The sequence below is a fragment of the Lepus europaeus genome, unplaced genomic scaffold (genome assembly GCF_033115175.1).
Source record: "Lepus europaeus isolate LE1 unplaced genomic scaffold, mLepTim1.pri SCAFFOLD_632, whole genome shotgun sequence".
In the NCBI taxonomy this organism is placed as follows: domain Eukaryota; kingdom Metazoa; phylum Chordata; class Mammalia; order Lagomorpha; family Leporidae; genus Lepus; species Lepus europaeus.
In genome coordinates this window covers 1-12,475 of record NW_026909510.1, presented here as the reverse complement: position 1 = coordinate 12,475, position 12,475 = coordinate 1, and the positions used below count along the sequence as shown (strand labels likewise).

At 44.0% G+C, this 12,475-nt stretch overlaps 1 protein-coding gene across 1 annotated transcript in view; it reads right to left on the bottom strand.

Annotated features, from left to right (window-relative positions):
• Window positions 1-9,771, bottom strand: part of LOC133755618 (centrosomal protein of 89 kDa-like) — a gene marked incomplete at both ends in the record, with an annotated part of 31,643 nt that extends 21,872 nt beyond the window's left edge. The window contains 2 exons of the mRNA XM_062185693.1: window positions 8,198-8,240; window positions 9,743-9,771. Coding sequence (XP_062041677.1) covers window positions 8,198-8,240; window positions 9,743-9,771 — 72 coding nt within the window. The remainder of the gene's footprint in view (window positions 1-8,197; window positions 8,241-9,742) is intronic.
• Window positions 9,772-12,475: the final 2,704 nt, after the last annotated feature.

The following is a 12,475-nucleotide window of genomic DNA, read 5'->3' as shown; positions in this document are numbered from 1 at the left end:
CTGACTGGGTTAAGGAACAAAACCCATCTTTTTGCTGCTTACAAGAAACTCATCTTTCCAACAATGATCCATACAGACTGAAAGTGAAAGGCTGGAAAAAGATATACCATGCCAACAGAAATGAAAAAAGAGCGGGCGTAGCCATCTTAATATCAGACAACATAAACTTTACCACAAAAACTGTCAGGAGAGACAAAGAGGGGCACTATTTAATGATTAAGGGATCCATTCAACAGGAAGATATAAGGATTGTCAATGTATATGCACCTAATCACAGGGCACCAGCTTATTTAAAAGACTTGTTAAGGGACTTAAAGGGAGACTTAGACCCCAATACAATAGTACTGGGGGACTTCAATACTCCACTCTCAGAGATAGACAGATCAACAGGACAGAAGATCAACAAGGAGGCAGCAGATTTAAATGACACTATAGCCCAAATGGATCTAACAGATATCTACAGAACATTTCATCCTACATCTAAGGACTTTACATTCTTCTCAGCAGTGCATGGAACCTTCTCTAGGATTGACCACATACTAGGCCATAAAGCAAGTCTCAGCAAATTCAAGAGAATTAGAATCATACCATGCAACTTCTCAGACCACAAAGGAATGAAATTGGAAATTAGCAACTCGGGAATCCCCAGAGCACGTTCGAACACATGGAGATTGAACAACATGCTCCTGAATGAACAATGGGTCATAGAAGAAATTAAAAGAGAAATCAAAAACTTTCTGGAAGTAAATGAGGATAACAGCACAACATACCAAAACCTATGGGATACAACAAAAGCAGTATTAAGAGGAAAGTTTATATCAATAGGTGCCTACATCAAGAAATTGGAGAGACACCAAATAGATGAGCTTTCAAGTCACCTCAAGGATCTAGAAAATCTGCAGCAAACCAAACCCAAACCCAGTAGAAGAAGGGAAATAATTAAAATCAAAGAAGAAATCAACAGGATTGAATCAAAAAAAACATTACAAAAAATCAGCCAAACAAGGAGCTGGTTCTTTGAAAAAATAAACAAAATTGACACCCCATTGGCCCAACTAACTAAAAAAAGAAGAGAAAAGACCCAAATCAATAGGATCAGAGATGAAAATGGAAACGTAACAACAGACACCACAGAAATAAAAAGAATCATCAGAAATTACTACAAGGACTTGTATGCCAGCAAACAGGGAAATCTATCAGAAATGGACAGATTCTTGGACACATACAACCTACCTAAATTGAGCCAGGAAGACATAGAAAACCTAAACAGACCCATAACTGACACAGAAATTGAAACAGTAATAAAGGCCCTCCCAACAAAGAAAAGCCCAGGACCAGATGGATTCACTGCTGAGTTCTACCAGACATTTAGAGAAGAACTAACTCCAATTCTTCTCAAACTATTCAGAACAATCGAAAAAGAGGGAATCCTCCCAAATTCTTTCTATGAAGCCAGCATCACCTTAATTCCTAAGCCGGAGAAAGATGCAGCATTGAAAGAGAATTACAGACCAATATCCCTGATGAACATAGATGCAAAAATCCTCAATAAAATTCTGGCCAATAGAATGCAACAACACATCAGAAAGATCATCCACCCAGACCAAGTGGGATTTATCCCTGGTATGCAAGGATGGTTCAACGTCTGCAAAACAATCAACGTAATACACTACATTAACAAACTGCAGAAGAAAAACCATATGATTCTCTCAATAGACGCAGAGAAAGCATTTGATAAAATACAACACCCTTTCATGATGAAAACTCTAAGCAAACTGGGTATGGAAGGAACATTCCTCAATACAATCAAAGCAATATATGAAAAACCCACGGCCAACATCCTATTGAATGGAGAAAAGTTGGAAACATTTCCGCTGAGATCTGGTACCAGACAGGGATGCCCACTCTCACCACTGCTATTCAATATAGTTCTGGAAGTTTTAGCCAGAGCTATTAGGCAAGAAAAAGAAATTAAAGGGATACAAATCGGGAAGGAAGAACTCAAACTATCCCTCTTTGCAGACGATATGATTCTTTATTTAGGGGACCCAAAGAACTCTACTAAGAGACTACTGGAACTCATTGAAGAGTTTGGCAAAGTAGCAGGATATAAAATCAATCCACAAAAATCAAGAGCCTTTGTATACACAGGCAATGCCACGGCTGAGGAAGAACTTCTAAGATCTATCCCATTCACAATAGCTACAAAAACAATCAAATACCTTGGAATAAACTTAACCAAGGACGTCAAAGATCTCTACGATGAAAACTACAAAACCTTAAAGAAAGAAATAGAAGAGGATACCAAAAAATGGAGAAATCTTCCATGCTCATGGATTGGAAGAATCAATATCATCAAAATGTCTATTCTCCCAAGAGCAATTTATACATTCAATGCAATACCAATCAAGATACCGAAGACATTCTTCTCAGATCTGGAAAAAATAATGCTGAAATTCATATGGAGACACAGAAGACCTCGAATAGCCAAAGCAATCTTGTACAACAAAAACAAAGCCGGAGGCATCACAATCCCAGATTTCAGGGCATACTACAGGGCAGTTGTTATCAAAACAGCATGGTACTGGTACAGAAACAGATGGATAGACCAATGGAACAGAATAGAAACACCAGAAATCAATCCAAACACTGACAGCCAACTTATATTTGATCAAAGATCCAAAACTAATCCCTGGAATAAGGACAGTCTATTCAATAAATGGTGCTGGGAAAATTGGATTTCCATGTGCAGAAGCTTGAAGCAAGACCCATACCTTTCACCTTACACAAAAATTCACTCAACGTGGATTAAAGACTTAAATCTACGACCAGAAACCATCAAATTATTAGAGAGCATTGGAGAAACCCTGCAAGATATAGGTACAGGCAAAGACTTCTTGGAAAAGACTCCAGGAGCACAGGCAGTCAAAACCAAAATTAACATTTGGGATTGCATCAAATTGAGAAGTTTCTGTACTTCAAAAGAAACAGTCAGGAAAGTGAAGAGGCAACCGACAGAATGGGAAAAAATATTTGCAAACTATACTACAGATAAAGGGTTGATAACCAGAATCTACATAGAAATCAAGAAAAACCACAACAACGGAACAAACAACCCACTGAAGAGATGGGCCAAGGACCTCAATAGTCATTTTTCAAAAGAGGAAATCCAAATGGCCAACAGACACATGAAAAAATGTTCAAGATCACTAGCAATCAGAGAAATGCAAATCAAAACCACAATGAGGTTTCACCTCACCCCGGTGAGAATGGCTCACATTCAGAAATCTACCAACAATAGATGCTGGAGAGGATGTGGGGAAAAAGGGACACTAACCCACTGTTGGTGGGAATGCAAACTGGTTAGGCCACTATGGAAGTCAGTCTGGAGATTCCTCAGAAACCTGAACATAACCCTACCATACAACCCAGCCATCCCACTCCTTGGAATTTACCCAAAGGAAATTAATTTGGCTAATAAAAAAAGCCATCTGCACATTAATGTTTATTGCAGCCCAATTCACAATAGCTAAGACCTGGAACCAACCCAAATGCCCATCAACAGTAGACTGGATAAAGAAATTATGGGACATGTACTCCATAGAATACTATACAGCAGTAAGGAACAATGAAACCCAGTCATTTGCAACAAGATGGAGGGATCTGGAAAACATCATGCTGAGTGAATTAAGCCAGTCCCAAAGAGACAAATTCCATTTGTTTTCCCTGATCGGCGACAATTGAGCACCAAAGGGGAAACCTGTTGAAGTGAAATGGACACTATAAGAAACAACGACCTGATCAGCTTTTGTCCTGACTATAGATATACAATGTAATACTTTATCCTTTTTAGTATTTGTTGTTGTTGTTGTTGTTCTAGTACTATTGGTTGAACTCTGTAATTAACACACAATTATTCTTAGGTGTTTAAATTTTAACTGAAAAGTGATCCCTGTTAAATCTCAGAGTGGGAAAAGAGAGGGAGGAGATGCACAGTTTGGGACATGCACAATTAGTCTTGCCCCAAAGGATGGAGTTAGTAATGTGCCAGGGGATTCTAATACAATCCCATCAAGGTGGCATGTACCAATGCCATCTCACTAGTCCAAGTGATCAATTTCAGTTCACATTCGATGGCATGGATAGGTCTAAGAAACAAAGGGATCACACAAACAAGTGTCTGCTAATACTAACTGATAGAATCAAAAAGGGAGAGAAAAATCCAGCATGGGAAGTGGGATACACAGCAGACTCATAGAATGGCAGATGTCCTAAACAACACTCTGGCCTCAGAATCAGCCCTTAAGGCATTCGGATCTGGCTGAAGAGCCCATGAGAGCATTGTAGGCATGGAGAGCCAAGATACCATGGAAAAGAAAAAAAGAAGAAGACCTAAATGAAAGATCTCTGTGAGTGAGATCCCAGTGGAAAGAACGGGGCCATCAAAGAAGGAGGTACCCTTCTCTGAAGGGAGGAGAGAACTTCCACTTTGACTGTGACCCTATCGGAATAAGATCAAAGTCAGCGAACCCTAAAGGCTTCCATAGCCCTGGCAACTCATGTCTAGAGCCTAGGGAGATTACTGACGCCATGAACAAGAGTGTCAAATTGTTAAGTCAGCAACAGGAGTCACTGTGTACTTACATCCCATGTGGGATCTGTCCTTAATGTGTTGTCTAATGTGCAGTAATGCTATAACTAGTACTGAAACAGTATTTTTACACTTGGTGTTTCTGCGTGGGTACAAACTGATGAGATCTTTACTAATTATATACTGAAGTGATCTTCTGTATATAAAGATAATTGGAAATGAAAAAAAAAAAAAAACCCTGGTGTTAAATTGGAAATGGCATAGAAAATTAATTAATTGTTAAAAAAATAATATGTAGGATCTCTGCCTTTAATGTGCTGTACACTCTTATTTAATGCTATAACTAGTACTCCAACAGTATTTTTTTTTTTTTTCAATCTGTGTTGCTATATGGGGGCAAACTGTTGAAATCGTTACCTAATTTCCACTAAACTGATCTTTTGTATATAAAGAGAATTGAAAATGAATCATGATGTGATTGGAAGGGGAGAGGGAGCGGGAAAGGGGAGGGTTGGGGGTGGGAGGGAAGTTTTGGGAGGGGGAAGCCATTGTAACCCATGAGCTGTACTATGGAAATTTATATTCATTAAATAAAAGTTAAAAAAAAAAAAAGATTTTTAGTTAAAGGTGTTGTAATTTGGTCCTTTGACACTGACCCTGACAAGGAACACAAAGTGAAGGAGAAGAGTGGGGATGGAAGGGAGAGGAGCAGGCAACTCGGGTTACGATGTGGGCCCAGAGCTCCAAGGGCAACCTCAGCTGGAGAGAGTCAGTGAGGAGCTGTCAGCACCAGAAGAGAAACAGAGTCAGAAAGGATTTGAACAAGGAATTGATGCTATTGCACACTCTGGAAGGCAGCTGCTGATGGCCTAAGTACTTGGGTCCCCACCATCCACTTGGGAGACCCAGAATGAGTTCTGGGCTCCTGACTTTAGCCTGGCTTCACCCCAGCTCTTGTTGGTATTTGGGAAGTGAACTATCTCTCTCTGCCTTTCAAATAAATTAAAAACAAAATTAAGAGGCCAGTGTTGTGGCACAGTGGGTTAAACTGCCACCTGCAGTGCTGGCATCCCATATGCAAGTGAGTTTGAGTCCCAGCTGTTCCACTTCCAATCCAGCTCCCTGCTAATGCACCTGGGAAAGCAGCAGAAGATGGCACAAGTACTTGGGCCCCTGCACCCCGGTGGGAGTCTCGGATGAAGTTCCTGGCCTGGCTCCTGGCTATGGCCTGGCCAAGCTCTGGCCACTGGGGCCATTTGGGGAGTGAACCAATGATGGAAGACTTCTCTCTCTGACTCTGCCTCTCTCTGTGTGTAACTCTGCCTTTCAAATAAATAAATAAATAAATAAATAAATCCTTTAAAAAATTTTAAAAGTAGGAATAGCAATAAAAGTTGGAGGACAACAGAGATAGGTATTCTATGGAGAGACACTCATTCTAAATATGGAGTAAAATAGTTAGCTGTGCAGGAGGTCATAAACCACATGGCCCTGCCCTCTGCAATTCTATCCTATTTGTCTGTCAGACCCTTTCCAAGGATACCCAATTTTCATCTGGGACCTGAGGAAGGGCTGCCAAGTAAAAATGCATATTAAGCTCCACGTGAAATTTCAGGGAGGTGTCACAAACTCCCGGGTGATGACACTACCTCATAAAAGAAGGCACTGGAACGTGCTTGCTCTCTTCCAAAGAGAGAAGGTGTTGAGGGTGTTCCTTCTCTACTTCCTCTCCCTCATCCTCTTCTCTCTTTGGCCCACTCTAACTACGCCTGTGTGTGTGTTTGCTTTCTTACCTTCTGAATAAACTTTATCACCTTGTGCACTATATATGTGCCTGTGCTTGAAATACTTTTTAAGTAAGAGCTAAGGACCTAGATTAATAAAATTAAACCCTACTTCTCCCACATCAAAAGGAGGGCACACCTCCCAGTAGAGGTAGAGGCAGATGTCCCGTGAACAGACAAGAGTGGGAGAGCTGGGGGCTTCAGAGAGCCTCTCCTGACCCAACATACATACACCCAGTCCCTAGAACACGAAAGGACAGGCTAAGAAATGGGTAATCCCACAGTTACACTGGACACAAGAACGGAACCACAAGGAATTCCAGAGGGAAAACAGAGGAGATTAGATTGAAGACAAAGCCACGGCCTACAAAGTACAAGAGGTGAGTCACAAAAAGGGGAGTGGTTGCAGGGATACACCTTGACCTGGTAGGAGCAGTGACACCACACAGCCTGCAAAGAGCTGAGGCAGGGCTAGTTACAGCACAAGAGCAGAAGTAGCAAGGGAATCACCTCCCTGGGCCGGGCAGCACCAGTAAAATGTGGGCCCCTCCCCGGGCAGGACATTCAGAATCTGAGGTCAGAGACGCAAGGTAGGTCAGGGGTCTGTAGAAGCCCAGGAGGAAGAGAGGGATCCCACATCGCCTGGCTGATTGTACATCCTGCCCCTGCCTGTCAGTCACAGGAGACAAGCTGCACACCTGGCAGTCTGGCTGGTCTCCCCTCTCCAAGCAGCCTGTAGTGGACACACAACATCCTAGACAGGCCTCTAGGGACCAGGATGTGCCTACACCATAAAGCATCAAGTAACTGAGCCAAGAGATGCACCAAAGTCAAACAAGAAAGGAAAGAGGGGCTGCAGCCCAGACAGTAACACCGGAATGAGTGTAGTAGGATTCTCAGAGATACAAGTCAGTATCGCACCAGAGTCAACATTTTGATTAATAACATAAATTCAAGTCATGGGCTAGACAGCAGAATACCTGTAACATAGAATGGACCTAACTTATGGACCAGAAGCCAGAGTTCTGGCGGTCTCCCAGAGTATGGCCCTAAAGATGTTGAGACAGAGGGTGAAAATCACTCCAATCTGACCTGGAGGATGAACGGTGGGGGTATAGACAGGGTTTGGGTTTGTCTCTCAAAGGCTCACGTGACAGAGGCGTGGTCCCCAGTGTGATCATATGAAAAGGTGGTGGGGCCTTTAAGTGGTGAAGGGGGGGGGGATGGCTGTCGTCCTTGGAAGCGATCAAGAGAATTCCTACAGGAGCCCCGGGCAGCTCCTGCGAGAGCGAGCTGTTACAGAAGAGTGAGCCTGACCGCAGAAGCCCTCTGATGTCCTGTTTCACCGTGTGATTCCTCTCACACATGTCCCCCGCTCCCACTCCCTCACATGCTGCCTGCCACATAGCCCTGACCAGAGGTTGAACAAAGCAGGCCACTTGACTTTAGACTGTTATCCTCCAAAACTATGAGCTAAATCAGCCTCTTTGCTTTATGCGTGATCCAGGCTCAGGTATTCAGGTATCCCACATGGGATGCCGGTTCATGTGTCAGAGGCTCCGCTTGTGATCCGGGTCCCTACTAATGGCCTGGGGAAAGCAGTGGAAGATGGCCCAACTGTTTGGGCCTCCGCCACCCACGTGGGAGACTCAGATGAAGCTCCTGCTTCGTCCTGGCCATTAAGGCCATCTGAGGAGTGAACCAGAGGATGGAAGATATTTCTATTTCTCCCTCTCTCTGTAACTCTTTCAAATAAATAAATCTTTAAAAAAAAAAAAAAAAGTAAGCTCTTCAATCATAACAACATTCAAAAGGCCAATACCTGGGGAGGGTGAAAGCTTTTCACACAACGACACCTCTTCATCCTAGGAAGGAAAAACGCAAGAGTATGAACACAGAGCTTCCCACCTCCCAAAAGTGGACACGGGCAACTGGGACGTCACTCTTCAGGTGTTATCAGCACACCTCCCCCTTCATTTTGCCTCCTGTGGTTTGGTGTGTTTTTGTTTTTGTTTTTGCTTTAGAAACTTGAGTGTCCAATGTTTTTTTGCTTTTGTTTTTGAGAGCCCAACAGAGAACTCCCACCTGCTGATTCACACCCCAGACACCAGCATCAGCTGGGACTGAGTTGGGCTGAAGCTGGGAGCCAGGAATGGAATCTGGATCTCCTCCAGGGTTGTCAGGAACCCAATCACTTGAGTTACGGCCACTATGTTCCATGGTCTGCAGTAGCAGGAAGCTGGAGTCAGGCATCAAACCCATGCATCTTAACCACCAGGCCAGATTCCCATACCTCTACTGCTTTATATAAGTGACTCAAACCTGCAGGGTCTTTCTTCCTGGTGGGTTCTCTGAGGCAGCGAGGGAAGTCCTATCTGCACCCTCCACCTGCCTTTTTGCCTGTGAGTTCAGTGACTGGGTCCTTTCACACAGTCATAGGAGCAACAGGCCATCCGTTTACTTTCCAAAACATGTGAGAGGAGGCCCTTGGCCTAGCAGTTAAGACACCCACATCCCACCATCAGAATACCTGGGTTCAGTGCCTGGATCCAGCTCCTAACTCCAACTCCCACTGACACGGACCCTGGGAGGCAGCAGTGGCTCAAGTAAGTGGGTTCCCGCTACACATGTGACCTGGACTGAGTTCCCAACTCCCAGCCTCATCCTGGCCCGGCCCAGCCCAGCCTGTTGCAGGCATGTGTAGAGGGAACTAGCAGATGGGATCTCCCTCTCGATTGCTCTCTCTGCTGCTAAAACAAACAAACAAACAAACAAAGCGCATGATATGGCTCAAACGCAGAGCAGAGATGCGCAAGGCAGACGCCAAATGGGCCATTTCACATTTTTGCCATGTGCAAAAAGGACCCCACCAAATGCAGTGAGGCAAGTTTTAAAAATGCTGACAAAAGAATATAAAAAACCTTGCTTCTCAATCCACACTTAGAGGAAGAGGAAGCCTTTAAACTTTTGTTGATTTTTCCATTACACATTAGTATTACAGGAAGCTTAAAATTTCTGCTGAAAAAGCAGATAAGTGTATAAGTTCTACTAGAAATGTTCAATTTTTAAATTAGTATGACATCACATTATTAAAAACTTAAATTGCAACTATTTCCATGTTTTCAAGGTAGTTACTGTGTATTCATTCTAGAAATTATGTGATTTTAAACCTTTCAGTACTTTGCTTTCATTATTAAAGTATGGAAAACAAAAGTTTCCTCGTTGACTTAAAAGTATTTAAAAGAAACATTCAAGAAGAAAGGACACTTAAGGGAAGATTTTCTTCCCCCCACAATCATAGGAGATGCTTAAAAATTATGGAGGAAATTCTATCTACTGAGAATATCAGGTTTTTTAAAAATCTTACCTTTAAATTTAGAACCACATGTGTATCATCTGAGTAAGAAAAAAAGGAAAAAAACTTTTAAAAGCAGATAAATCAGACAGCTCAGAAGACTTAAATCACAGAAACTCAGCTTCTGCACCAAGGAGGACATGGGTGTGGCGAGCGGGGAACGGGTGAGGCAGGGAGCCTGCCTCTGCTTTGCCCATGGCTCTTCACAATGCTTGTTCACGTGCACCTCTGGTGGCACACGTGATTGTGGAACCAAGGCCAAACGTCACCGGGAACCCTGAGTCCTTGCCGTGCTGGGCCCCTCCCCCTGTGCTCGCCACACATCCACCTACTGTTGTTCAGATGGGCTCAGGCTGACTCCTCTCATGGCTCTGCTTAGAAGTAGCATCCAACTGGGCCAGAAAAATAGGATGGGATTTCAAAGAGTTCATGGAAAATGAATTAAAGTCTATTGCAGTGCAAAAAAAGAAAGAAAAATCTGAAATCCACATAGTTGTGTTTCTTTTTTTTTTTTTTTTTTTTGACAGGCAGAGTGGACAGTGAGAGAGAGAGAGAGACAGAGAGAAAGGTCTTCCTTTGCCATTGGTTCACCCCCCAAGTGGCTGCTACAGCTGGCGCGCTGTGCCGATCTGAAGCCAGGAGCCAGGTGTTTCCCCCTGGTCTCCCATGCGGGTGCAGGGCCCAAGGACTTGGGCCATCCTCCACTGCCTTCCCGGGCCACAGCAGAGAGCTGGACTGGAAGAGGAACAACCGGGACAGAATCCGGCGCCCCAACCGGGACTAGAACCTGGTGTGCCGGCGCCACAGGTGGAGGATTAGCCTGGTGAGCAGCGGCGCCAGCCCATAGTTGTGTTTCTTAAAAAAATTTTTTTTAAAGATTCCTTTATTTATTTGGAAGTCAGAGTCACAAAGGGAGAGAGATAGATCCCACACCCACTGGTTCACTCCCCAAACAGTCACAACGGCTGGGGCTGTGCCAGGCCAAAGGCAGGAGCCAGCAGCTTCTTCTGGGTCTCCCACAGGGTGCAGGGGCCCAAGCCCTTTGGCCATCTTCAACTGCTTTCCCAGGCCATAGCAGAGAGCTGGATTGAAGCACCTGGGACACTGAACTGATGCCCATATGGGATGTCAGTGTCACAGACAGAAGTTTTACCAGCTATGCCATAATGACGGCCCAAAACAATTTTTTTTAATAATACTTTTCATTTAACTTTTGGAAGTCCCCTCATCATTGTTCCTTGAAAAAAACTGCTCAAATGATGAAGGTGATGTATACTCTGTTGCACTGAAATGCTGGACGTGACTTTAACTTTCTACTGTTAGCTTACAAAGCATAATAACTGGCTGAAAATACATTAGAAACCAATGTACCAAATACAAAGGGCACAATCTCTACAGAATTCACAAAACAGGGGTTGGCACTGTGGTGTAGCAGGTAAAGCTGCCGCCTGCAGTGCCAGCATCCCATATGGACGCCAGTTTGAGTCCCAGCTGCTCCACTTCCAATCCAGCTCTCCGCTAAGGCCTGGGAAAGCAGTAGGAGATGGCCCAAGTCCTTGGGACCCTGCACCTGCATGGGTGACCTGGAAGAAGCTCCTGGCTTTGGATTGGTGCAGCTCTGGCCATTGCAGCCAATTGGGGAGTGAACCAGTAGACAGAAGACTCTCTCTCTCTCTCTCTCTCTGCCTCTTCTTCTCTCTCTGTAACTCTGCCTTTCAAATAAATAAATCTTTTTTAAAAATTCACAAAAAAAGCAAAAATGATTAAAGACACATGAAAATTCTAAATCTACTTCCTTATTTGTTACAATTACCAAGAGTTGAACAGTTAATCATTAAAGAGCTTTTTTTGTTTTGTTTTTACTAAAATATGATTTTTTTAAAGACTCATTTATTGGGGCACCACTTGCAGCGCCAGCATCCCATATGGACTCTGGTTGGAGTCCCATCTGCTCCACTTCTGATCCAGCACTCTGCTACCACCTGGGAAGGCAGCAGAAGATGGCCCAAGTTCTTGAGCCCCTGAACCAGCATGGGAGACCTGGAGCAGACTCCAGGCTCCTGGCTTTGGATCGGCTCAACTCCAGCTGTTGAAGCCATTTGGGGAATGAAACAGCATATAGAAGACCTCTCTCTCTCGCTGCCTCTGCCTCTGTAACTCTTTCAAATAAATAAACAAATCTTAAAAAAAAAAAAAAAAATTGGACCAGCACTGTGGCACAGTGGGTTAAAGCCCCAGCCTGCAGTGCCCACATCCCATATGGGAGCTTATTTGGCTTGTTTGGGTCTCAGCTGCTCCACTTTTGATCCAGCTCTCTGCTATCGCCTGGCAAAGCAGTGGAAGACGGCCCAAGTCCTTGAAGACCTCTCTCTCTCTCTCTCTCTCTCTCTCTCTCTCTGCTTCTGCCTCTCTGTAACTCTGCCTTTCAAATACATAAATAAATCCTTAAAAATAAAAGATTTGAAAGGCACAGTGACAGTAGAGAGGGAGAAACAGACAGAGACAGAGAGAGCTCTCCCATTCTCTGCTTCACTCTCCAAATGGCCACAACCACCAAGGCTGGGCCAGGCTGAAGCTAGGAGCCCAAAACTGCATCCAAGTCTCTCATGTGGGTGGCAGGGGCCCAAGTACTTAGACCATCTTCCTCTGCTTTCCCAGGTGCATTAGCAGAGAGCTGGATCAGAAGCAGAGCAGCTGGGACTCGACCCAGTGCCCACATGGGATAACGGTGTCCTAAGTGGCATC